Here is a 26,912-nt window from a genome sequence, read left to right as displayed (position 1 = left end):
GGGGCCTGTACCATGAAGCCGGTTTAGCTGCCAGCCAGGTAAGTTTCAGTTTAGTTTGCACCAACTCTGGGTTTTAGGTACCATGAAAGTGGTTTGGCTTTTAGCGGTGTTCATTGCCATAGTAACTTACACTCCAGCAAAGTGACACATGTCTGACGCAATAAAGCCACTCCTCCATTTCCCCTTACTCCAAATTAAAGGACGCTACATAGTAAAACATTTTTAAAGATAAAATCATCTGATTTTTAGAGATGATTATGTTTTATAATTATTTTATATTATTTATATAATTATTATACCCTTAATCCATTACACAAGCCAGCTTAGTTTAATAGTAATTATTAAGCTTTTATTTTAAATGAATATAAACATATAGATAACATGCAATATTAATGTTTTAGAATCAAAAGCTTTAAACATGACTTTGAGCTTAGATTTTAAATTGTTTGTCTGTTTTGTAAATACCGTCTCAATCACTGGGTTTTTGTGCTATCTGACGTTTTTGACCGATCTACTTGAGAGTAGATTGCAAAATTGATTTTCAGAGTAGTTCATGATTATTATTCACATTGTCTACTTTTGTAAAAGTTTTAGTGCTGTCAAATGATTAATCGTATCCAAAATAAAAGTTTTTGTTCACATGTGTGTGTACTGTGTGTATTTATTATGTATATATAAATACAAACACATGCATGTATATACTTAAGAAAAATATGTAATGTTTATATAAAATATATTTATATAATATAAATTATATGAATATAAATATAGACATGTAAATACATGTACATATTTTCAAAATATACTGTATTTAATTATACATAAATATACACAGTACACAAACATATATGTAAACAAAAACCTTTGGATGCGATTAATCGTTTGACAGCACTACAAAATTCATAATGCTGCTAGTAAAATGCACAAGCCACTGGCCAAAGCCTTCCACTTGGGTTTGGTTTAAGTGAAAAACTTAACTTGACAAATGTACTCCTTTTAGACAAATTTTCAGCTGAAAAAAAAAAGGCATAATATTTGTAGGCTGCATTATACGAGCCAGCAGACGGCGCCTTGATCGTTTCCTCTGATTGTACTGGTGAAAGAGTCAGAGTTTCACGGGTCTTCGTTTCTCCATCCTCAGCTACTCAGTTCCCCTGAAGTTCACACAGGTGTCCCAGTAGAATGTGACATTCTGAACTATATATGCATCGTTTCATATTATGTAACCTGAATTGATTCGAGTGAGTGTTTGCTTGCTATAAGTCGCTGGGGTATATTTGTAGCAATAGCCAACAATACACAGTATGGGTTAAAATTATTGAATTTTCTTTTATGACAAAAATCATTAGGATATTAAGATCATGTTCCATGAAGATATTTTTTAAGTTTCCTACCGTAAATATATCAAAACTTCATTTTTGATTAGTAATATGCATTACTAAGAACTTCATTTGAACAACTTTAAAGGAGATTTTCTCAATATTTAGATTTTTTTGCTCCCTCAGATTCCAGATTTTCTAATAGTTGTATCTCAGACAAATATTGTCCTATCCTAACAAATCATACATCAATGGAAAGATTATTTATTCAGCTCTCAGATGATGTATAAATCTAAATTTCGAAAAAGTGACCATTATGACTGGTTTTGTGCTCCACGGTCACTTTTTTTTTATATAAATGTGACTTTTTATACATAATTCAAATACATTTATACAGATTTAATATGCTTAAGTGTCAAATAATTGAATACAGAGCCCCAAACAGGTGATGCTGACTATGTCTAGTTTTGTTCGTACAAAAGGTGAGAAGAAAGAAGTCCGTAGGTCCTTAAAACAAGTTGAGTGGATTAAATGCAAGAGATACAGGCAGATAAAACTACAAGGAAAGGTTTGTCAAATTGAGAGAAAGTAACTGTAAAGCAGTATTTTCAGATGTATGGGGAACAGAGATTGATGAAAATGACCGCTTTGTTAATCTAAGGGATGTCACTCAAAAAAATAAAACAAAGCAACAATTTACTCTGGTTTATTGTAATAACATTTATAGTAAAAATATTTTTAATACATTTTGTACACAATGTTGCCTTAGATCTTTACTTTTGGAAAGGCATGAACAAAAAAGTTAAACCATAAAGTAAATGGAGGCTGTACACAGATGCTTAAAAATGTTTAACTTCCTGTGAATGCAGTTTAAGAAGCAAACAGGTGCATCTGCAAGTGCAACGATTAACTTCCTCCCAAAGAGAAGCCAAAGCTGCTGCAGATCCGAGCACAGGTCAGAGGTACCACAGGCCTTCAGTCCTTTACATGAATTTAGAATTCAACGGAAATTATTGCTCATTAAACGTGGTGCAACATCTCAATCCAATCAGTCAGCTGACAAAAGCGCTTTCTTGTAAAATGAAACCGATGCAATGGCTAACAAAACTACCATTCAAAAAGCAAAAATGGATGAACTAAATGTCTAAGCAACTAGATTTTCAGATGTTGAGATGAAATCAAACTCGACATCACCTGAGGAGTGCTGGGCAGGTCAAAGGTCGACAGCATACATGCATCCAGACGGACATATCTGTGCATGCAAACAGTGTATCGGAGCTACCCAGAACTCCTCTAGACAGTGGTCAAACAACACAAAACAACCTAATGAATGAATGCAACACGGGAGCGCATGTGCCAAGTGTTGTTCCATCAATCCATCAGTACAAGTTCTTTAAAAATGATCCGATGTTCAAAGAGGGCAACGCTGTAGAAAGAACTTTACCAAAAACACACAGTCAAATTACATTCGTTTCATACGAGATGTCCTTATATAAAACTATGTCCGTTTACAATTTCCTGCAGGTCCGTAGATGTCATTTTTGGGGCAGCGTGCACATGGACCATCCACACCACGACCTGCTGCTGCCATCCTGTGACTTTCTCTCAGATCTTCTCACTGAGCACTTGAGGATCACTCGTTCAGGGAAAGGATTATATCATCTTCCAGGTCTGAGTTATCAGAGCTGTCTGCTACAGGAAGAACAGAACAACGTTTCAGAAAAAACAAAACTGCAAGAAAACGAATGACAGTAACGAAAGAAAAGCAGCAAAAAGAGCATATAAGAGAAGAAACGAACATGAAGGGGAAGGACGTCAGAAACGGTCACGGCCGACAGCAAACAGCTGCTGATGCTGTATAACCCGTCAGCGTCAGAGTCCGCTCTTATAATTGATTAGAATCTGTGTCTGTCATCACCTGCTACAGGCCAAAAGTGAAGAATGAATATAATCTCAACCACACTGCTTTGAAGGAAGTTGCGTCTCTAAATGTATTCACAGGATTTCCATGTGTTTAGCGTCACTTCAGCGCAGTAGCTGTCAACAATACTGGTTGATCAATGTATCACACATGACTTTAATCACCAGCAACGAAGATACGTTTTTCTGTTTGGATGATATACAGTTGAAGTCAAAACTTTACATACACCTTTCAGAATCTGCAAAATGTTACTTATTTTACCAAAATAAGAGAGATCATACAAGATGCATGTTGTTGTTTATTTAGTACTGACCTGAATAAGATATTTCACATAAAAGATGTTTACATATGGTCTACAAGAGAAAATAGTTGAATTTATAAAAATGACCCCGTTCAAAAGTTTACATACCCTTGATTCTTAATACTGTGTTGTTACCTGAACGATCCAAAGCTGTGTTTTTTTTTGTTTAGTGATAGTTGTTCATGAGTCCCTTGTTTGTCCTGAACAGTTAAACTGCCTGCTGTTCTTCAGAAAAATCCTTCAGGTCCCACAAATTCTTTGGTTTCCCAGCGTTTTTGTGTATTTGACACATTTCCAACAATGACTGTATGATTTTGAGATTCATCTTTCCACACTGAGGACAACTGAGGGACTCATATGCAGCTATTACAGAAGGTTACAGAAGGAAAAACCATGCATTAAGAGCTTTTGAACAGAATGAAGAGTACATTTTTCTTGTTTTGCCTAAATATCATATTTTTTCATTTAATACTGCCCTTCAGAAGCTACAGAAGATGCATGTTTTCCAGAAGACAAATTAAGTTAAATTTACATTGAAAGAAGGAAAAGCCATGCATTAAGAGCCGGGGCGTGGAAACTTTTTGAATTTGAAGATCAGAGTAAAACATCTTATACCTGTCAACACCCTACCTCTGTTCCCACTACTGAATTTCTCTCTTTATGCCATGCTCATAGTTTCCCTAGTTTTGACTCTATTGCCCCCACTGTGGTTGATGAGATGATCGGGCTGTCCAATTCCTCCAATAGTCTTCTTGATCCTGCGCCTACCTCTTTACTTTGCTTGCCTGCTCTGTCACTACCCATCACTCACTTCATTAATACGTCAATGTCATCCGGAACGGTACCATCTAAGCTTAAAATTGCTGCTGTTACTCCAGTTCTTAAAAAGCATGGTCTCGATCCATCTTCCCTAAGTAGCTATAGGCCTATTTCCAATTTATCTTTTCTCTCCAAGATACTAGAAAAAGTTGTAGCCTCCCAGTTACAGGCCTTCTTAACTGCACACAACCTCTATGAGCCCTTCCAGTCTGGCTTTCGTCCTTTACACAGTACAAAACAGCCCTGGTTAAGCTTATTAACCCTTGTGCGACCTTATGGACATTGTCCATTTCAGTTTAGTTTTTTGTTATAAGTGTGCCTATGTTAATGCCAACTGCATAAATTTTGGCTCAGGTGTTTATTTTTATTGGAATTATAATATTTCACCCTCATTTCCTTAAAAATAAATAAATAAATTTTACCCTCCGTACAAAAAATACTCACACTCAGGACCTTAAGGACAAAAATGTCCCCATTGAAACCCATTAAAACTGCTATAAATCGCAGTGCCGTTTAACTGTAAATGATGCAATTTTTCATAATAGGCTTTCATTCTGTTGGCAAGGCTTCAAAATTAAATTTTTTACTATTTTTTACCAGATGGTGCCATTTTTTTCAGGTTTGGTCTATAAAGGGTCTATAAAGCAAATACTCGCTTTATTCCTGTTTTCTGCTTCTGCATATTATAGAGCCAACTGGATAAATAATGCAGCTGGAATTGTGTGGGTGTGTTGTATGGATGTCAGAGTGTGGTTTCTATGCGTGTCATAAAAAATAAAAAAAGTGTGTGTTCAGTTTTATGGCTTTGATTTTCTAGCAGGTTTAGAGTTCAACATGTTTCATATATAAAATATTCATAAAATAAAATATTGTTCATAAATCATTTTCATAAACTTAAACCTGTATAACTTTTTGTGTTTAACTTTTTAAACTTTTTTTACTTCAACAATAATCTGCCATGGGTCTTCTTTAAAATGAGACCACACTTAAGTCTCTGCTCCCAAGCTTCCAATTTTTATGACCGTTTTTTTGACATGGACATTGTCGTCCACTATGGACCTAAGTGTAACTTTTTTTATTGATGCACATGGGTTAATGATCTTTTAGCTTCTGATTCTGGTGCTCTTAGTATCCTCCTTTTGTTAGACCTCAGCTGAGCTTTTGACACGGTTTGTCATGAGATTCAAGATTTTATTCATCACATACACAATTATACAGAGTATAACCAGCAGTGAAATGTAAGTAATACTCCTCTCACGGCTCTTAGCAATTGAAATTACTGGCATAGCCCTTGAATGGTTTTCCTCCTATTTGACTGGGAGGCAACAATGTGTTATATACCAGAAGCACAGATCATCTACCAAACCCATCAGTTCTGGTGTACCTCAGGGTTCTGTTTTGGGCCCCTCTCCTCTTCACCATTTATATGCTACCAATTGGAGAAATAATCAAGCACTATGGGTTTAACTTCCACTGCTACGCAGATGACATTCAGATTTATTTTAGCACGCCTTCCACTTCCTCCGCCTACATTAGCCAAAGCTCGAGTTCCTTGATGCAATTTGTTAGAGGGAAATTACCTTAAATTTAACTCTGATTGGCTCAAAAGCTGTTGTATCTAAGCTTTCTGGTCAACTGATGGATCTGCATGGCGATCTGATTATGCCCTCCACCAAAGTTCGCAATCTTGGCGTTCTCATTGATTCCACTCTTTCATTCAACGATCACACTGGTAAAGTGGTAAAGACTGCTTTTTTCTACTTACGTAATATCGCTCGTATTCGATCCGCTCTCAGTCAGCAGGATGTTGAAACTGTTACACATGCCTTTGTTACGTCTCAATTAGATTACTGTAATTCACTTCTTTATGGCCTGTCAGCTAATAATATCAAACGACTACAAGAAAGAATGATCACATTACCCCAATCCTCTACCACCTTCATTGGCTCCCGGTTTCTATGCGTATAAACTACAATATACTAATTTTCACTTATAAAGCTCTCCATAACCTTGGCCCTACATATCTATCTGATTTACTTCGGCCTTATGTACCCGTCCGCTCCTTAAGAACTTCTAGTGAGGGATTGCTAGTCACCCCTAAGTTTCTTCTGGTGACTATGGGAGCTAGGGCTTTCAGTGTTGTTGCTCCCAGATTGTGGAATGCTCTTCCCCAAAACATCCGTCAAGCATCCTCTCTTCTCTCCTTTAAAATCCTCTTAAAAACACATTTTTTCTCTGAGTATTTCTCTTCAGTTCATAGCTTGTGAATTGTACCCTGTTATGGACGTATATACACTCTCTATGTATCTCTAATCTAATCTTGTCAGTGATCTCTGTACATTACTCTTAGCTCTTGTATGTTCTGTCTTCTGGTATTGATGTTTATTTGTTTCTGTTCCTTAAGCATGACTTGTAAAGTGACCTTGGGTGTTGGAAAGGCGCTATATAAATAAATTATTATTATTATTATTATTAAAATGCTGATGACAACTTTTTTTTAGAGTTAACTAAAAAATTTCTTTTTATTTGTTTAATAATAAAAGGCAAGCACTATAATATACTGTTGGTATACAATAAACATGCAGTTATGTCATTTAAACAAGCCTTTGAATAAAACTTTTTTTAATGGAGAGAGAGCAACTTTAAATCATGTACATTCAAACTGGTTATGTCATATTTACATCATAATTCACCATGCACTGTATATATTATTAGTGATAGCTAGTCTTCATTTGAGAAAATGTGATTTCCAGTGACTTGCTTAATTAGGGTAACACCAAGTTGCTTGTAAGTTACTGGTGCTAAATTCCATATTAATGCATACATAATTGTAACACTTAATTCTAAATAATAAAATAATTTGTGTTTAAATAATTTCCAGTTATTTTGAGCTCACGTGCGTGATATAGAAAGCGTCTTGCGTGGGTTTTCTGCAGTGAGCAGCATGTGTGTGTGTGTCGTCACTCACTGTTGTCTAGTACAAGCTCCACATCTCGCTCATTGTCATCAGAATCGTCATCATCATCTTCATCGTCGTCGTCATCATCATCATCATCATCATCATCATCCTCATTCGCCTCTTCATCCAGCAGGCGAGCCACTTCCTCATCATCAGACGGAGAGAAATCGTGCTCGCCATCCTCCTCCTCTTCCTCTCCATTATTATCGTTCTCCAGCTCTGCCAGCAGCGGGTCGGTGTCAATGTCATCCATGTCATCATCGGAGTCATCGTCGTCGTCTTCGTCCTGATCATCCTCCTCCTGAATGAAACAAATGTCTTATGATTAAGTTTAAAGTGAGCAGCCTCACTGATGTAAGAAGAGCAGACTCTCTTATTCCTGATTTCTAGAAAAACTATAAACCTGTCAAACTGTTGCAGCTCTCCATAAGCTTCTGAACAATCCCAGCATCAGAAGTAATAGCTGAAGCCATTTGTGTTCAACAAGATCCTAGTCGGATCTTAATAGTTTGAGTGGTTCGATGCAGTGCATTTCACAAGCAGAAAAGGCTTTTTTTTGGTAGACATTACAAATTTTCATTTTAAATTCTCTCAAAAGAAAGATAGCCATAATCTAAAATGAACATCAAGTCTTTCATTGCATACTCATTCTCAGTGCACACCTTGAGCTGAATAATGACCTTCTGTAGAGATGCTTTATTTAATATACACTTGCTTCATAACTTTTTTAAACCTATATTATTTTTCATAAAGAACAACCACTGATTGCAAAGGTCAATACATTCTCTTATTACATGTTAACCATTTAGGCTACAGTGCAATGTCTGGTCAAAAGCTTCCACAGCTAAGTGTTAAAATAGTTTTGAGATCACAATTAATGAGTGAAGAATTCAGTTTGTTACACAGAAACTGTTAAAACAAATTATGTGTTTTGCATCAGTCTCACCTGATCTTCCTCATCCTCTTCCTCCTCAGCAAGTCTCTGGCGACCGACTTCATACAGCCGACACACAGTGTCCATATTTATTGAATCCTGATTCTGTTACACACATTCATATTTAAAACACACACAGAGCTTTGGTGAACAAGATAAATATATGACATGGATGTAGTGTTCAAATAAAAGTAGAATCATAGCTTTGTTCCTAATTTTTAAAGTACAAAGTCCCAGAGTTGAGGTAATATTTGTGTAACTATATACACACACACACACACACAATAACTAGCTAACTAAATAAAATAATAAAAAAGCACAGCATACCTCAATGACAGCCAGATAGCAGTCTTTAGTGTCTGTGCACAGGTCAAAAATGTTCCTCTTCACATCAATGGTGGCTGAGAAATCAAACAGAGCATCATCAAAATCTTCATCATCTTACAAAAATCTTTTAAAAAGAAACATTTTAGTTCATTTTCAAAGCATGTGTCATGCTACTAATCAAACCATTATAAATGTGTCTCTCCATTGTAAAGACAAATGTCTAATTCTGGGGTGGGCAAACTTTCTGACTCGAGGGCCACATCAAGTTTTCCACATTAAGTGAGGGGCCGCATATGTTTGACAAATTAAGGTTTGATTTTTTTTTTTATTCTAAACTGACTCACAACTGTACTGTATGTATACTTGTTTATGCAGTTCTTTTCTTGTACCATCTCTACCTATTTTTATGAGCACTTTGACACAAGTTGCATTGGTGTACAAGTCGATGTATAAGACATTTTATCATTTCATTCAGAAATAACGTAAAATAAACGAAACGTTTACAAACATTAGAAACAGGTTTTTAGCCCACCCTCCACAAAAAAATCCTGTAAATTTAGGAGTGTTCAGAATAGAAAAAAGAATGAAAATATAAGTAAAAAACAAACAAATTATAGTGGCATTGACTATAAACATATTATAAACGAAAGCATATCTTTGAAAGATAAAATTAAAAATTATTTCAATGTTTTCCCCACAAAATTACAGTACCGTTGAGCAGGAGGATAACGGGATAACGCTGGCATTTGTTCTGATACTGGAAAGTCTACAGAGCATTTTAAGCAATTTTAAAACGGTTCCACTACAAGGCATTTTTCAAAACAAGTCATTTATTTACTATTGTGCCAGTCTGTAGTGTATATAGTTATTTTGACTTTTTATTTTGTATTCGCTGTGCAGCTTTAACACGGCATCCGTCAAAAATAGACGCGGCGCCTGTCTTTAGTGAAGCCGTGTGGAGAGCCGCTTCTGAAACGTGCCGCAGATTGACTGGAGTGGCAGCGGTCTGCTCCGGTGACCGCGTCGAATCAGGGGTTATAGAATGCACTACATGCTACAGCGCCATCTATTGGATATTACTGATACTGCATCAAACTAGCTATTTTGGAACAACTGCCACACGGGCTGGATGAAAACGCCCGTAGTTTGCCCACCTCTGCAGATTCTTATTTTTTAAAATCCCTCGCAGGCCGCCACAGGAGTGATAGCGGGCCGCAAATGGCCCGCGGGCCATAGTTTGGACACCCCTGGTCTAATTCCTTTACAAGTGCATATCTTTTAAGACACATCTGTATGCTTAATTGTTAGTTACAAAAATATATATTTTGACAGAGATATTACACATTCTGCAGCTTTTACAAAAGCTGAATATATATATGAACTGAGATGGAGAGGATGTAGTCATACCGATGGGTTTATAATCTGTGGCATCAAAGGTCCTGAAGGACGAGCCGAATGGACTCTTCATCTGCTGCTCCATCATGTCATCCTCATCGTCAGCCTGCAACATGGCTACAACACACCTCAGAACATCAGCAAAATGCCACGACAACGAATAACTCAACATGCAACAGACATTTTCATCCAAAGCGAGAGTATGCAATTTACAGAATAAAACACACATTCAACTGTGAAGAGCAGGGCATTAAAAGTCAGATCAGCAGCATCATCACAACACCTGGCAGAGTCATAGCTTGGTGCTGCTGTTGGTGTGCGTACTAGGGCTGTGCAATATATATCGTCTGCGATATCGTCGTAATTGTTGTTTTAAAGATGTGCGATTTGACGTTGAGTATTTTGCAAAAACCTTTCAAAACACCCCCCAAAGTGCACGCATGCATCACGTGATGAAGTATAGACTGGTGCTCGTATATTAGAGTGCGTTCTTTCACTGCATGATTCAGTTTATTAAAATTCAGGACAGGGGGGCAGAAAACATTTATACCGCTTCATACAGTTAATCAATTTCACACGAAGAGTGCCGTTTTCCTCCAAAAATGACCATGATTACAAATGTGATATTTATTTCTGCAATAAACAAGAAGTTAATTAAGAAACTTATGTTTCAGACGCCATATTTCCTGTTTTTGAGCTATTTCGACAACAAAAATAATTCCAAACACAGCCACAGAACAGTTTTGAGTCTCTGAGCAACATGACGGTAGTGTTTTGTTCCTGAATGAATCAACCGTTTAAATGATTCAGTTCAATCACAATGACTCACTTATTAACAGTGACTTGCTGCCACCTGCTGGCAGTTTTAATTTCACATTCATACCAATTTAAATAATTTCAAATAGCAGTATTCAAAGTAATGCATTTGTAGTTGCAGGTTAAATGCATTCATGTTTTACATTAAACCGTGCGCAAATACATCTAAATGCCACACCCCTAGTGCATACACCTTTAGAAAACAATGAATTTGAAGTTAAGACGTGGCATGATGCTTCTCAGCGAGTGTGACCACTGAGCAATCGGCAGAGAAGGATCTTGATAAGAGGTGACCAAGAACTAATGCTCTGGTTGAGCTCAAGAGATCTTACGTGGAGTTGGGAAGAACAATCTACGACTAAATCTAGGCAAGGCAAGGCAAGGCAAGGCAAGGCAAGTTTATTTATATAGCACATTTCATACACAGTGGTAATTCAAAGTGCTTTACATAAAAGAAAGTGAAATAGACATTAAAATCAATAAAAACATGGAAATAAGAATAATAAAAACAAGGAATTTTAAAATGATATAGAAAGTGATTTAAAATAAATTTAAAGAAAATGATTATACATAAAATGTATTGCAGTCAGTTGGGACATATAGCACAGTGCTCATTCAAATGCACAGCTAAACAGATGGGTTTTGAGTCTGGATTTAAATGTGGCTAATGTTTTAGCACATCTGATCTCTTCTGGAAGCTGGTTCCAACTGCGGGCCGCATAATAGCTAAAAGCAGACTCCCCTTGTTTTGTGTGAACCCTTGGTATTTCTAACTGACTCGATCCTAATGATCTGAGTGGTCTGTTTGGTTTATATTCAGTGAGCATATCAGCAATATATTTAGGTCCTAGGCCATTGAGTGACTTATAAACGAGTAAAAGTACTTTAAAATCAATCCTAAATGTAACTGGAAGCCAGTGTAAGGACTTGAGGACTGGTGTGATATGCTCAGATTTTCTGGTTCTAGTCAGAATCCTGGCAGCAGTGTTCTGGATGAGCTGCAGCTGTCTAATGGTCTTCTTGGGAAGGCCGGTGAGGAGACCATTACAGTAATCCACCCTGCTGGTGATAAAGGCATGAACAAGTTTCTCCAAGTCTTGACTGGAGACAAAACATCTAATTCTTGCAATGTTTTTGAGATGATAGTATGCTGATTTAGTTATTGCTTTGACATGACTACTGGAACTAAGGTCTGTCTCCAGAATCAACCCAAGATTTCTGACTTGATTTTTCGTTGTTTGACCCCTAGAGTCAAGATATGCATTCACCTTGAGAACTTCATCTTTGTTTCCAAATGCAATGACTTCAGTTTTCTCCTTGTTTAACTGAAGAAAGTTCTGGCACATCCAACTGTTAATTTCATCAATGCATTGGCAGAGGGAGTAAATGGGGCTGTAGTCATTTGGAGATAAGGCTAGGTAAATCTGGGTATCATCAGCATAGCTGTGATAGGCAATTTGGTTCTTCCTCATTATCTGACTTAGTGATAAATCTAAGACTACAAAAGCAGCTAAAAAAAATTGAGGCTGTAGATGCAGCCAAAACGCCTCAAACAAGTACGTATTACCCCAAGACTTAAGGGTCAATGTGACATTTTAGTTTGTTTTTTACCGTTTGTAAAGTTCACAAAATGCATAAATCTGGGTTTTGCTTTGTCATTATGGTGCATGGAGTGTAGATTGATGTAATTTAAAGCATAACAGCATAAACAAAATGAGAGAAAAAAGGAAGTGATTTGAATACTTTATCAATGCACTGTGTGCGTGTCGCTCACCTCCGTAAATGACAGTTCCATTGTTGTTGAAGACAATTCTACACTGATCTAGCGCTGGTACTGTGTGAAGAAGATGAAACGTCCTCAAATCCCACTGGAGCGCGAGTTAAAGCAAACAGCTTCAGAAACAATGCAGCAAGAGGAAGTTCACCCTTTAAGCATCCCATGTATCCCAGTAACACTTCTCCAAATCGATAGCACCCTTTTCTACAATAATCAGCATTAAGTTATTAACAAAATCAACTAAAGCGTCACTAACAACAACAGAAGAATCAGAAAACAACATCATAAAATACAGAATAACAAGCCACAGCCAGTGTTCGCTGAGCAGAAAAGGATACAATCTCTGTGTTGATGATGACCTCTAAACCATTGGGATGGAAAACGCCGCTGATGTTCATGTTGAACTTGTCAAACTTATGGATGGCTTGAGAGGTGCGGACATCCCACATGACACCGTCATTCAGCACCAGGTCATCCGTGGGGTTAAACGTGGCACAGTTGCGCTTGTAGTTGTTGGCTAGGTCAGGGTTATTGAGGGTCAGGAGTTTCTGTCCAGTCTGAATGTCATATATCTGCAGAAATACACAGATGAATGATAAAGCTGCTCACAGGCTGGAACATATGCACAGAACAATCAGAAAACCAGCATGTTGCATGTTATTTAACACATTTATATGCCGTTATATTCTAAATCAGAGGGTCAGTGAAAAACAAACACAAAACTGAGTCAAGTGTTCAAGCGAAGGCAATGGTAAAAGGGTGACTTGCATGTGCGATGTGTTCTTTTGTTCCTATGACTCTGTCCTGAGAGAGTTTGCTGAACTCCACATAATGATCATCCAGGAATGAATGCCTAGAAGAAAAGTGGGTGATCAATGATCAAAAAAAAAGGAAAAATAATCATTTCAAGTTTTTAACCATTAGTCAACCGCTTATGGGCATGCTGACTCACTTCATGATGAATACGGACTTCATACCCCACAGCGCTGATAAAGGATAACTCCAGGAAGCTGAAGTCAACAGAAGGGAACCGTCCTGACACACAGACAATATATATCAGCCTCTACCACATAAAAGCATTTACACAGCAATTACAACTGCAAACTTTGATACTAATGGCTGGTGTGGGTCAGAGCAGCTTTTATACAGAATTACATCATCACAAAGAGGAAAAACACCACCATCAGATGTGCATCACTTGAACTGCTAACTAGGTAAAGAAAAGTTAAGTTTTTAGGCAACCAGCTTCAGCAGATTTTTGAGTTCTCTCAATTTATTTTGTAGGAGATTCTCAACTTTGTTGTATAAACTTAAAACAAGTTGAGAAAGTTGACTCAAGTTTTTTTTTTTTTTTGTGTACAGTATGTGTGCATATAATGTTTGCCTTTAGTTTTAAAGGCATATTATGTAGAAGGCTTTGAAAATCAACAAATCTAAAAGAAAAATGAGCATTGCTAAATGCTAAAATTGCTCTCTTTGATCTTTTAACACTCAGTAGACTGACTTTTATTCATTAGATGAACTAAAGTTTTTAAGTTGTCTGTTGCTAGTTGAGTTAACTTAAGTTGAATGCGATAGGTTGCCTTATTGTTTTGAGTTAGTGTTTTTTTACAGTGCATGTTGTTGTATTCGAGCCCTGGGCCAAGAAAGTTCAAGAACTCAAGATGCGTGCGTGAGCTGTTACTCTGGAGGGCTCCAGGTGAGTGATGGCTGAGCTGTGGCAGCTGTAGCTGGCTTCCTCCTGTCCACTGAACACATTGTAGAGTTTGAGCTGCCCGGTGCATGTGCCCAACATCAGGAAACGCTCTCGTGCTGAGAACGCACAACACATGAAGCCACTCTCATCCTCCTCAGCCTCCCTGAACACAGAGATCGGCCGAAACCTGGACACATGGTCAAACCGCATTAGATTAGCAAGATGAAACTCAAGATGGGGGAAAAGAACTTAACTCATCAATAACAACATGAACAAACAATACAGATAGGACACTGCAGGACTTGGCTACTGACTAGAGATGTAGTGGTATGAAAATTTCATCATGATTATAGTGACCAAAATGATCACAGTATTGTTAAAATGTGCTGGAAATGTTCAAAATGTGCTGACACAATTGTTTCACCAAGCTTTATATCTAAAAAAATCAACAAACAACAAATAAAAAAAAAATAAAAAAAATAATTTAGGGTTTTGTAATAACACGTAGGAAAATGTTCAAATAAAACTTTGAAAAGGTTTCATAAAATGGTAAACCTCTCCTTTAAAATAAAGTGTAGAGTCAAAATGATAACTGATTAATAAATGATTATATGCATTTTATCCGAATTGTTTAAACGTGTAGAACTGGGGTGGGGAACGTTGATCCTGGAGGGCCAGTGTCCTGCAGAGTTTAGCTCCAACCCTAATCAAACACACCTGAAGCAGCTAATAAAAGGTCTTCAAGATGCAGTTAGGTATTTTTTTTCCAGGTTTTTTCAGGGTTGGAGCTAAACTCTGCAGGAGAGTGGCCCTCCAGGATCAACTCTCCCCACCCTTGGTGTAGAATAAGCCTGTTATTTTTTGTTTTCTTTTAAATCAACCTGTGATGTGAATGTGAGTCTCTGTAAATCCACTCTCTGACAGCAGGTGGTGCTGATGGAGCAGCAGAATTACAGCTGTTTCCATTAAGAAAGCAGCATTGCCATTAAGAACACTACTTTATTAGGTATTAGTGGGAGCGAAGATGAAAACAAAATGCCATTGAATCTTTTCTGAAGACGGTCAGAACCTTCAGAGATACGTTCATATAATTAACTCATTCATATATTGATTTGTATAATTCCCTTAACACTCTTTTAAAACCTTGCAGCTTTCTGCCATGTTTTCACGCAAAAGAAATGTGAGACTGTTACTTAAAACTGTGCTTTATGCTGGACAGTGTTTACTTATCCTCAGCAGTTCAAATCGTGGTAACTGAATATAGTTTAAATGATAAATTAAAATATGAAATGGTAATACTAACCGTGGGGAATTTTAACACGATTTACTACAGTGTTACTGTCACACCTGGGCCCAATTTAATGCCGGACTCATATTTTCAAATCTGATCAAAGCATCAGTGCGATCTCACACATCAGCGCAGCTGTACCTGCTGAAGATGAGATGCCTGTCAAAACAGCCTCCATCAACCCCACCGTATTTGGGGTAGACGACCCTGCGCGTATGGCGAGGAGTGAAATTGGTGGGTGCCTGGCGTCTCTGCTTGGACTCTGGGCACTGATGCGGCGTGAAGAGGCTGAAGGGAGGACATGTCGTCACTGGGTTCTTGCATCGGGCGTGCTGCTCTCGTAAATACTCTATTATGATACTGGAAATAAGAACAGGTGATAGTTATGTAGGATACATTAACACCAAACTCTACTGCCAAAATATGATTGTCCCCCAAAGCTTCATGTTTTAAATGTGGGGATTCTTCTGAGGGATATGGAAAGCAGCAAGTGCTACAAAAGCAAAAAACCACACATAGTTTGACAGATTTTACACATTGCTCCCAGTGTTCAGAAATAAGTGTGCCTATCCTACTTTCACAGTGTCATAATAATTCCTGACATCAGAAGGGCTTATCTTTTAGCAAACTCAACCAATTTTACTGGATAGAGGCACTGTTCAGTAACATACAACTGACAGAAAAAGTAATGGATTAGATTCAACAGAAAAAAAGAACCGTTTCCCATATTTGATGTGCTCTATGTATGCATGTTGATCAATGTTTATAAAATAATTTTAAAAAGCCTACATTAAACCCGTTCCTTGTGTAAAGTGATCTTATTTTTTTCAGAAGACCTGGAGTAAAATGCTATCATATCAACTTTTTGTTGTGTGAACAACATTTTGGTTTTGTGGACTTTCAATGGAGGAACACAAATTATGCAAAACTCTTAAAAATGTCTTAAATTTAGTTTCAAAGAAAATGACGATTTTCATTTTTGGGAAAACCCTTTAACTGTTTGTCTTTTTCTTTCGAAAGACAACATTAGATGAAGCGTTAAAAGAATCCTATAGCCAAAATGCATTTGACGACACCTTTTGTTTAAGACTATTAGTATCTATTCTCAAAGTTGCTGATTACCAACAAGGGCAGTCATGTGTTCGCTCAACTCACGGAGTCATTTCTGCAACAAGGAGGAACTTTCTAGTTCAAAGAGTTACAGCATGCTTTCACAGTTACAATGCAGACATCATAACTTGATATGGGCATAAAAACTTGAGTATGAAACGACAGTCTGAATGAAGGGAAGCACACCTGTCTAGAGTTGGTGGAGAGGGCAAATGTCTGTCCAGCTGCTTTTTCATGGCCGGACTCTGGCTGAAAGCACCATGATCAGATTTCTGCCGCAACACTTTTGGCTTCTTCCCTCCCGCAGCTGCACACGGTGACTGCCGCTCCCGCGAGAACACGATGCGTCCGATGAGCGGAGAGCCATTACTGTGGTGGGAAACTGCAGGCGGTGGAGGGGGCGGAGCCTGCGAGGTGGAGGGGCGGGGCTGGAGATGAGGAAGCGCGTGGGGGGTGTGGACTCCCAGACGGGCCGCGACGCCGTTAGTGAGCCGAGGAGTCCGTGGGATGCCGGCAGCAGGAGAGGGAGGCGTGGCGACAGAAACGGGAGTGAACGGCGGCACGCTAGCGTGAGCCAGAGCATGCAGCCCCATGGGCAGCTCGGCTTCTTTCGTCAGTGCTGTCGCTGTGTCCGTGAGACCTTTAGACAAAAGATGATTCCGAATAAGCAACAGAAGCTCCTTCTCTGGAAACGAAATGCGTGACTGTGCCACCACACTAGCCCGCTGCAGCCGTGCCAGGGAAACATCTGTGCCGATCAGCAACGGCTTCCCAGACACTCGCTCAATGAGTTCTGCTGCATACTTGCAGAAGCGCACATGCTCGCTGCGCTTGTCCTGAAGCACAGGCTCTTTCATCAGCTGCTGGATCTGTCCGCTGCTGAACAGCGGGAGCTTGCTGATTATCTGTCGCACAGCAGCGCTACGTGCCAACCCAACTAAGGCTTTGCATGCCAGAGCGCGAATCTGGTCGGCATCGGTGATGGGCATCTTGATGGTGAGCAGGGACAGCAGGACTTTAATGCCATTGTTCGACTGAACCACATTCCACATCTTGACCAGGACGCTCTCGCTGGCACGGTGGGTCTGCGGCAGACGGCGACGCGGGGTGCCCGAGATGAACTTGCCAATGCTAGAGACACGTTTGTCTGGAGCACAGACGCAGTTTATGATCACCTGCAGGGCCGACTTCTGGATTTCTGCGTCATTTACAAATACTTCACCCTCTGCGACGACCAGCACTATACTCATACCTGCGGAGCACAAACATGCACTTATCGAGGGTAGAGATTCCAAACAACCTTAAAATAATGCATGCGTCTCACATTAAAAAGCATTGCCATTTAATTAAACATACTGCTGTGCACACATTCAACTGCAAATCAGGGTAACTTCAAGTTTAAAGTACTCATACTTTATTCACTATATACTGTGTAGTTGTGGTCAGTTTTACATACACTTCGCAGTATCTGCAAAATGTTAATTTTAACTAAATAAGATGGATCATACAAAATGCATTTTTTTTATTTAGTAAATAAAACTCTTGTGGACTATATGCAAACATTGTTTAACAGCCTGTAGAACAGCACTTATATAATTCTATCATAGTTTAGTCTTGTACACTGAATCCTTTCTAAATGCCCTGCTCTAGTGTGTAGACTAGGGTTAAAAGTGGTGTGAACCCCTTTCAAACTGACCTGAAACACTGCTTCAGTTATGAAAGATTTCAAGAGAATGACCCGGGGTTAAGCACAGTGTGAAAAGTTTCCTTCAATTGTCTGTGCCATTAAACTAGACATGTTATTATTCAGGGAGACTGTTATAAACATGTTAACGGTTAAACTAACTCCTGCTATATATATATATATAAAACATAAGTGCATGAAGCAAGACTGTCCATGTGTTTTCCAAATACATTATCACCAGAAGAGCAAATTCTCACCAACAGTGGAGATGGTGGAGCCATTCTCATCCAGCACAGCAACGTTCTCAGACAACAGCAGCTGCGTTTTAGGAATCACGGTCAAAATGCTCAAGATATCCAAAGCGTACCTCACCGTGTCAGCCCTGAAACACATTCACCAGAAGATTTTTAACAGGTTTTAAATGTTTTTAAAAAAGGTTAAAATCACATACACAGATATCACATGAAATGAATACTTGGGGCAGGCGATACACTAACATTTCACATGAAAACAAAGTGCTGTGCATGAAAACAAACACAAGCCTTTGAGACATTTTAATTGAAATGAACTAATTAATCACATTTTTTCTGAAATGAATCACGATTATTCCCACCTAACATATAGTTTTTAATTACACTTTTATATTGCAATAATTGCAACAAAGACAGTATATTTTTAATATTTGTTTAACTGCATCTTTAAGACCGAAGGTGGGTATCACTGATACCAATACTACTGATGTCTCTAGGAAAGTTTTATTTTTTCCTAATATTTAACCATTGACTACAGCCATTCAACAGTACAGTATAAATGAGAGCTGTCAGTTTGAATATTTATTAGACTTAAAAATAACTCATTTAAGTGATCTTCAAACAATCTTCATATAAGCCCATTATAATAAATGTCATATTTAACTACCCGTGCCCTTCAGCAAGTAGGAAATTTACAGAAATTGAATGAAGTTATCAAACACTAAATTCTAAATTAAATCTAGATGAATCCTTAAAGCTACAAAAGTGAATGATTTCCTCTTTTTTTCTTTGATTAACAGACATCACAGCAGCTGGTTATTATGATGTTTTTGGCTGCTATTACTTTAAGAGCTGCCGCTGCTGAATGTGACAGATCTGACACGCTTCGTGTTTTCTCACAGCGCGCACCGCCGCATATGTACATGCAATGATCACAGAATAACAGCTGACAGGACAGGAAGATTTGTTTTCAGCAAAATAAACTAAACTTGTTGCATCAAAGTAACTTTGCGAGACTCCATTTGCTCCCACACCACTCTTAGCAGTTCCTCACCTGCCGTAGTATGTTCTCCAGTCACAGGCGATAGAAATGAGCTGCAAAAGGAGCTGCACACAGGACAGTTTGTGGAAGACCTCGGCAGGCTCCCAGTACAAACGCGCCGGTCCAAACTCAATCAGGAACTCCACCATCTCTACCACCTGCTCATGGGTGTAGGAGCAAGCCTACGAACATTTACACACACAAAAAACTTAAACACAATCTACAAGCATTCCCAGAGACCTCATTTTTAGCTTGCAAAGCAGGACTTTGGCCTTGCACAAACTGACAAGATTTCTAAGTTTAACTCCTTTCCTAAATTCTTCTATTCATTAAAGTAACACGGGGCATCACAGTGAGTACACAACCACCAGTGTTGGGGAAAGTTACTATTAAAAGTAATGCATTACGATATTAAGTTACTCCCTAAAAATGTACTGCGTTACTTAGTTACTTTTTTATGGAAAGTAAAGCACTACATTACTTTAGCGTTACTTTTTCTCATCAGTGCTGGGCTTGCTTGTTGGTTTTAATATAAAATAGTTATTGTTGTCAAATGTAAAAGCCCTTTCACACCAAAAGTGGAATGAGCAAGCCTCAGGCTGAAGGAAATGTAAATATATATCTGTACAGTAGAGGGTTTGCTTGAACCTTTCAGTTGTGCGTTCTGGATTACATGAGGAAAAGGCTGCAGGAGAAGAAAGTTCAACACTAAATCAAATAAAAAAAGAGAAACAAATATTGATTATCTAATGTAAATTGTTCATTAGTATGATTGCATTGGCTCGTCGAAGGTCAGCAGCAAAGACATTAATAAAATGGGATTTTTTATTATGTTATTTAACATTTAATTATTGTAGGTTTGCATCATATTTTGAGTTTGCATTGTACTGTTTTTATTCATTTTGAGATATACGGAATCTGTTTGTTTTTTTTTGCGAGTGAGATGAGAAAATGCATGTTGACATTTAGTCTAGAACTACAGTAACATGTTTACCAGCGCACACAACACCTCTGCACTTACTCCTGATTTCTCTTAACATGAGGACAGCTGGCAGTCAATAATGTGAAAGCAAAGTAACTGGTGCTACTATATTTCAGATATTCTGTTGCAAATTAAACAGTAACGTGTTACTTTTCTAGTTACTTGTAAAAAAAAAGTAATCTGATTACGTAACTCGCGTTACTTGTAATGTGTTCTCCCCAACACTGACAACCACAAAGTACATTTCAGACAACAAACCATGCACAACACAGCCAGGTAGCACAGTGATGTGACTGTTGAAGAAACGTGTTGTAGTAAGGATCTGGCCGTGTAATACATCACAGTGGTAGTGTGTTAAACTGATGTACCTTGTAATAAGGCTGCGGGTGTATCAGCGCTCCTCCCTCTGTCCGCTGCAGCGACTGTTTGACCTGCTCCACTTTAATGGCCAGGTGAGCCTCAAAATACCTGCGCAGCGCCATGCAGGTGTGTTTCGCAGTCTGTCTGCTCGAGAAGATCTCATCGTCGCTCAACAGCGCACCCTGGTCCTCTGGGTTCAAAATCTCCAGAGTGCTAATCTACAAAACAAACACCCTGTGAGAAAGAGTGCAGAGTACTAAACACTGACAAAACACACAAACTATATATCCAATCAGCGTGCCCGACTCTTGATCAGATTAGAATATCTATCAACATTTATCATCTATTACTCTTGTACATGCAAATGAACCCAAAACTTTATTTTGGTAACATCATACAAAATAACTACAAGAGAGAGGGGAAAAATATTCTGTCCTTCCAACACAATTTGCAAAATCTAAACGCACCAAAACCATTTAGGACAAACGAAGAAAAGCATAAGCCTTATACTACTAAATCTGGAAAAATATTAATTCAAAATAATAATAATAATGTTTTTTTTAGAAGCAAATCAGAATATTAGAATGATTTCTGAAGGATCATGTGATTGGAGTAATGATGCTAAAAATTCAGCTTTGAAATCACAGGAATAACTTACATTTTAAAATATATTCAAATAGAAAACAGTTATTGGTTACACTTTATTTTAAGGTGTCCTTGTTCCAGTGTAATTATACATTTAAGTACTGAGCAAAATTAATTAACTACATGTACTTACTGTATGGTTAGGTTTAGGATTAGGGTTTGGTTTAGGGTTACTTGCATGTAATTATGCATAATTAATTGTTATTATAACAGCAAGTACATGTAACTTGTATAACAAGGACACCTTAAAATAGAGTGCTACCCAGTTATTTTAAATAGTAAAAATATTTCACAATATTACTGCTTTTTGGATCAAATAAATGCAGGCTTGGTGAACAGAAGAGAATTCTTTAAAAAAATTTTACTGTTCAAACACCTTTGACTGGTAGTGTATGTATAGAAATATGAACTTTGTAGCAAAGGACCCGCCTCCCCTCATGTCATCACCACCCCCAATTTATCAATGACCACCAGCTCTTTTCCAGGCTGGCCTTCGTCTCTGACTACACCGTTTCTCTTTAAAGTGACACTCCACCCAAAAATGAAAGTCCTGTCATCATTTACTCACCCTCATGTGCTCACAAACCTGTATGATAAACAACACTGGAGTCCACTGACTTCCAATGAATGTAGAAAAACAAAAACAGACATTTGAGACATCTCAAAATAAGTTCCACTGAAGAAAGTAAATGGTGGTAAAGTTTTTGGATGGAGTATCGCTTTTTGTCTAATTCAAGAAAACATCATCAATTTGACAGCACGTGTGCTGCAAATACAACACAAACAAATATAGAAATGCTCAAGTAGCACAGACCACAATAAAATCATCCCAACAAAATGAATATTAACCATGTTTTCTTTTTTGGCATACTGATTACTATTTGTATAAACAAAGTTGTACAAATACCATGGTTAAACTATGGCTAGTGTAGTAAATCCATGGTTAGTTTATGCATGGTTTAACTATAGCAACCATTATTTGTTTAATTTTTTTTAACATAACAAATGTATTTATTAATTAATTGATAAATTTTAATAGCAAAACCATATGCCATGGTTAATTTTTGTAAGGGAAGTTGTAAAAGTAAGTTAGCCAGCTTATATAATAGGGATGCACGATATTTTCAGACTGATATCGGAATCGACCGACAATGGCTTTAAATGTAAATATCGGCATTGGCCCGATATGAAATATTATGCCGATAAGTGGAATACATTAACTCACATGTGCTCAGGGTGTGCTAGTGATTATATCACGTCAGCAGTGTGGCTCATTCTTGAAGCAAAGTTTTGTCTGAACGATGATTAGATTCACTGTTTTGGATCTGCATTTAATCTGTGAAAGCACAATAACAGTAATAGCACGTGCAGCGGCAGCAGTGTCAGACTCCCCCGGGTCCTAAAGCCCGCTCTGTAAGGAGTTTTAATCTGAGGGGGCGCTGTTGGCCTACTTCTAATTAAATTAAAAGTAAAATAGCCTACACAAACAACATTTAGACTGTTTCTGATTAAATAAAGCAGTAATTTATGTCAAAATAATGTGTATGTTTTGATTTAAAGGTCTGAAGCTAGCTTACATGAAAAAAACATGTTACAAACATGACACTTGTAAATTAAATAATTGTATATATACAGAGTTATTCATTAATGTGTAATACGTTTTATTTTTAAATAAATCATAAGCTCTAAAAGATTTTCAGAACTTTTACAACTTTTGCTTTAGACCATCAACAAATGTTAAATCTTAAAACAAAATGTTTGGGTTAACACTGCATCTTTCTGGGGAAAAAAAAAAATGCAGCGATTGATATTATATACACGGACTAATTATGGCCTATACAATCAATAGAACTGAAAAATGGCAATTTTGGTTGAATCTGAGTTTTTCACAAAAATGAGTTCATTAAGCACTCTTCTAGCGATGCAATGCTCCAAATAGTAATTAAACATCTAAAATGATCTTTATTTGTACGTTTTCTGAGGGGAGTACCTTTTTCTCTGCGCACTTCTGGACGACGGCTGCTGCTGCTTCTCATCACAAGTTGTAGGTCTTTTGTTGCAAAGCGCAGCATTCCAGCTTTGTTAATATTCATATCGAATTCGATGACACGAGTCCAAACCAGTGAAATATGATTTTTAAACCCATTCTGATGAAAACAAAACGATCGCGCTGACTGACCTTTGCAAAGCGTGTGCCTCTCCGCGAGCGCGCTCTCTCCCTTAGAAAATACTAGGGCTGGGTATTGTGACCAATTCTGCGATTCGATTCGATTCTTATTTTTATGGTTTCGATTCGATTCGATATCGATTAGCTATCAATATTTCATTTAAAATGTTAGTTTTGCAGACATGGGATCCATATTTTGATATAAATGCTGGTAACTGAAACTCTCCTACTTAAGTTTATTACTGAAATACACATCTACATTAATAATAGGGTGCACACAGTTGTTTTTTTTAGTGGAGCAATTCAAAAGATAAGTGAAGTGACATTCAGCCAAGTATGGTGACCCATACTCGGAATTCGTGTTCTGCATTTAACCCATCCAACGCGCACACACACACACACACACACACACACGCACACACAGCAGTGAACACACACACCGTGGCCAAGCCTCGCCCTGGGTGAACCGCCTTCTTGATCATGGTGTCTCCCCTGCCAGGTAAGTATATCTATAGATGGTGACACCTTCAGGACGAGAGGTGAATATTCATATCCAATCGATATCGTTGCGTTAAACTGAAGATCGATTAAAACCGGAGAATCGATATTTTTTACCCAGCCCTATAAAATACATTGCGAAATATGTCTTAGCGAGATTCACACAATCATAATCTGTCTTTCATGAACATTTTTTTAATGGTTGGGGGAAAATCTGATGTGCAACATTATATTTGATCCATGCATTACAGTAGGTCTTAATATAGATCGGTCTCAATGTTAATAACACATTAATAGAAAAGATGGAGTCACTCGCTGCTCTTGATTAAACTACCGTTTACTTCCACCTTTGTTCTTATTTTTAATAACAAAGATAAAATAAAACAGCTATATTGTGATTAATAGTAGTAATTATTAAGAAAAGAACGTTGCTTGGTGATTCTGCTTTGGAATCTTTAACTCCATTTTTTCTCGAAATCAGATCTGCTGCTTCTATTGCCTTCAAACGGCTTTAGCTCAGTAATTTGTCCGATTGCAACAAGTCATATCATTTTGAAGGTATTTTACATGGAGAATGTGAAAGAAAATTTGCGCATTCCGATTCATTTTGCCAGCATGGGTAAAATATCGCTATCGGCCAAAATGAGTTGAAAAATAACGGCATATCGTGCATCCCTATTACATAACCTTTCAGTTACAGTAATTGTGTATTTTTACGTCAGCATATTTAGGCTAACAATATTCCAAAAAAAAAAAAACAGCTATAAGGGTTCATATGAGCAGGATGTTAAAATAAAAATCTAACCTTTCAGAGCAAACATTGATAATATGTCCCAACCATGTTCATCACTTTGCGGTTCCCTTTAACATGTCCTAGGTGGTCTGTGCCTTATTTGCAGCATGTTTCTGTTTTTGTTTGTGTTGCATGTATTTGCAGCACGTGTGTAGTCAAATTGACAAAGATGTTTTCTTAATTTGCATACATTCTGATTTGCACCGTAATGACCCCTACGCAAACACAAAGAAGTGCATACCAGGTTGACAAGCCGCCGCAGCCCGTCCTGTTTGTCGAAGAGCTCGAGCACGGCTCTGAAGGAGAAACAGATGGAGAAGAACATGGTGGCGTGGCAGCAGCCGGAGGCGTGAGAGCACTCCAGGAGCCACAGCGTGTAGCTCACCACCTCCGACAGCAGCGAATGAGGGAGCATACACACCTGACACAGCCGGAGGAATCAGATAAACACAACAGTAAGACACAGAAGAGGTCTGGCTGGGATCACTGTATCAGGACAGCAGCTTACCCTCTCCATAGCGTCCTGGTTGTATGCGAGGTAATAGAGGCACAGAGAGACGCCGGTGGCAGCCATGGAGGGCCGCGGGATCTCCAGTAACTTTGGCACTCCGCCATGAGCTACAAACTCGGCAGCAAACTTTTTATGGAGGAGGAGAGACGCAAGATACTGAAAGACAGAGAGAAAATGGAGTACTCAAGGGTTTTATATGAAATAAATAGAAATAAAACAAGTAGATAGAACAGAAAAAAAGAATAGGGAATGCTTGTGTTAGAGGGTCATTTTTATAATAAAGAAAGAAAACAAGTAGATAAAATGGATTTAGAATAGAGAGTGCTAGAGTTAGAGGGTCAAATGAAGGTTTTATCATAGGTTTGCTGTCATGTCAGCACCAAAGGCTATTTTTATGACAAAAGTGAGTTTGAAATATAATGCTTACAGGACCTTAACTAAAACTCTTCCTGGTGTTTTAACTTTACAAAGCAAATCACACACAGGCACATTTTATATTTGTCCTCAAATCTTATTTTTACACATAAATCTTGAGATCAAAAGGTTTTGATGATCATGAGAAACATTCAGTCAGGCGTGTCCAAGCTTTTGAGCTGCAGTGCATGCGATATCTTTCAGGTACCTTCAGGGCTTCAAACGTGAGCTGAACATCATTCGTATGTTTGAGGTCAATGTAGTGCATCAGCAGCTCACGAGCTCCGAGCTGCATGAACACAGCCAGCAACTGCACACACAAACACAGAAATTACACTCGTTAAGCTCATCAAGGTCAGTTCTGCTATTCATATTCTAAAATTCAGTATTCATTACTTCTAAGGCATATTCAGTAGATATATTGAATCTTTAAGACTCAAAGTTGACAAATGCGTCTACTCGGCCTATACATATTTTCAGAATTGTCCCCTAAAGCTGTGTGATGTGGGCAGTAATAAAACATAAGATAATACATTTTATATTATTAGCAATATTTCAAGATAAACACTTACTGGACTATTGAATCAACTTAGTTTTATTTAATTAAAAAAAAGTGTCTCTGGGGCGGTAGCCTTTCAAAAGGTACTAATATACAACCTTTAGGGAGTAAATAAGGTATAAAATTGTACCTTTTGAAAAGGTACTGCCTCAGTAACGGTTTTTGTATCTTTTATTTTTATGAGCGTTTAAATGCTTTGCATATTATGCTTTGACAACATATTTATATGCTTTTTTAATGCAAGTAGTCTATTCCGATTAATATCTCATTGATTTACATTAGAAGCTATTAGTTTCATCTTATTTTGGCCACATAAATATCAGCATCTGCATCAAAAAGCATCT

The 26,912-nt window shown here is 37.9% G+C and overlaps 1 protein-coding gene across 1 annotated transcript in view; it reads right to left on the bottom strand.

Annotated features, from left to right (window-relative positions):
- Positions 1 to 2,008: 2,008 nt before the first annotated feature.
- Positions 2,009 to 26,912, bottom strand: part of LOC306849837 (DDB1- and CUL4-associated factor 1-like) — a 39,162-nt gene continuing 14,258 nt past the window's right edge. Inside the window, exons 8-25 of the mRNA XM_079385181.1 lie at positions 26,218 to 26,319; positions 25,593 to 25,751; positions 25,326 to 25,505; positions 20,990 to 21,199; positions 19,652 to 19,821; positions 18,604 to 18,728; positions 16,849 to 17,914; positions 15,694 to 15,912; positions 14,253 to 14,451; positions 13,521 to 13,603; positions 13,337 to 13,421; positions 12,907 to 13,140; positions 12,566 to 12,659; positions 9,988 to 10,092; positions 8,581 to 8,654; positions 8,266 to 8,358; positions 7,329 to 7,620; positions 2,009 to 3,011 (exon numbers count right to left, since the gene is read on the bottom strand). Of these exons, the coding sequence (XP_079241307.1) occupies positions 2,953 to 3,011; positions 7,329 to 7,620; positions 8,266 to 8,358; positions 8,581 to 8,654; positions 9,988 to 10,092; positions 12,566 to 12,659; positions 12,907 to 13,140; positions 13,337 to 13,421; positions 13,521 to 13,603; positions 14,253 to 14,451; positions 15,694 to 15,912; positions 16,849 to 17,914; positions 18,604 to 18,728; positions 19,652 to 19,821; positions 20,990 to 21,199; positions 25,326 to 25,505; positions 25,593 to 25,751; positions 26,218 to 26,319 (3,549 nt within the window). The 3' untranslated portion in view covers positions 2,009 to 2,952. The remainder of the gene's footprint in view (positions 3,012 to 7,328; positions 7,621 to 8,265; positions 8,359 to 8,580; positions 8,655 to 9,987; positions 10,093 to 12,565; positions 12,660 to 12,906; positions 13,141 to 13,336; positions 13,422 to 13,520; positions 13,604 to 14,252; positions 14,452 to 15,693; positions 15,913 to 16,848; positions 17,915 to 18,603; positions 18,729 to 19,651; positions 19,822 to 20,989; positions 21,200 to 25,325; positions 25,506 to 25,592; positions 25,752 to 26,217; positions 26,320 to 26,912) is intronic.

Source organism: Barbus barbus (genome assembly GCF_936440315.1).
Source record: "Barbus barbus genome assembly, chromosome: 29".
NCBI lineage: Eukaryota > Metazoa > Chordata > Actinopteri > Cypriniformes > Cyprinidae > Barbus > Barbus barbus.
Note: the sequence above shows the minus strand (reverse complement) of the source record. Positions and strands in the feature narration are given on the sequence as shown.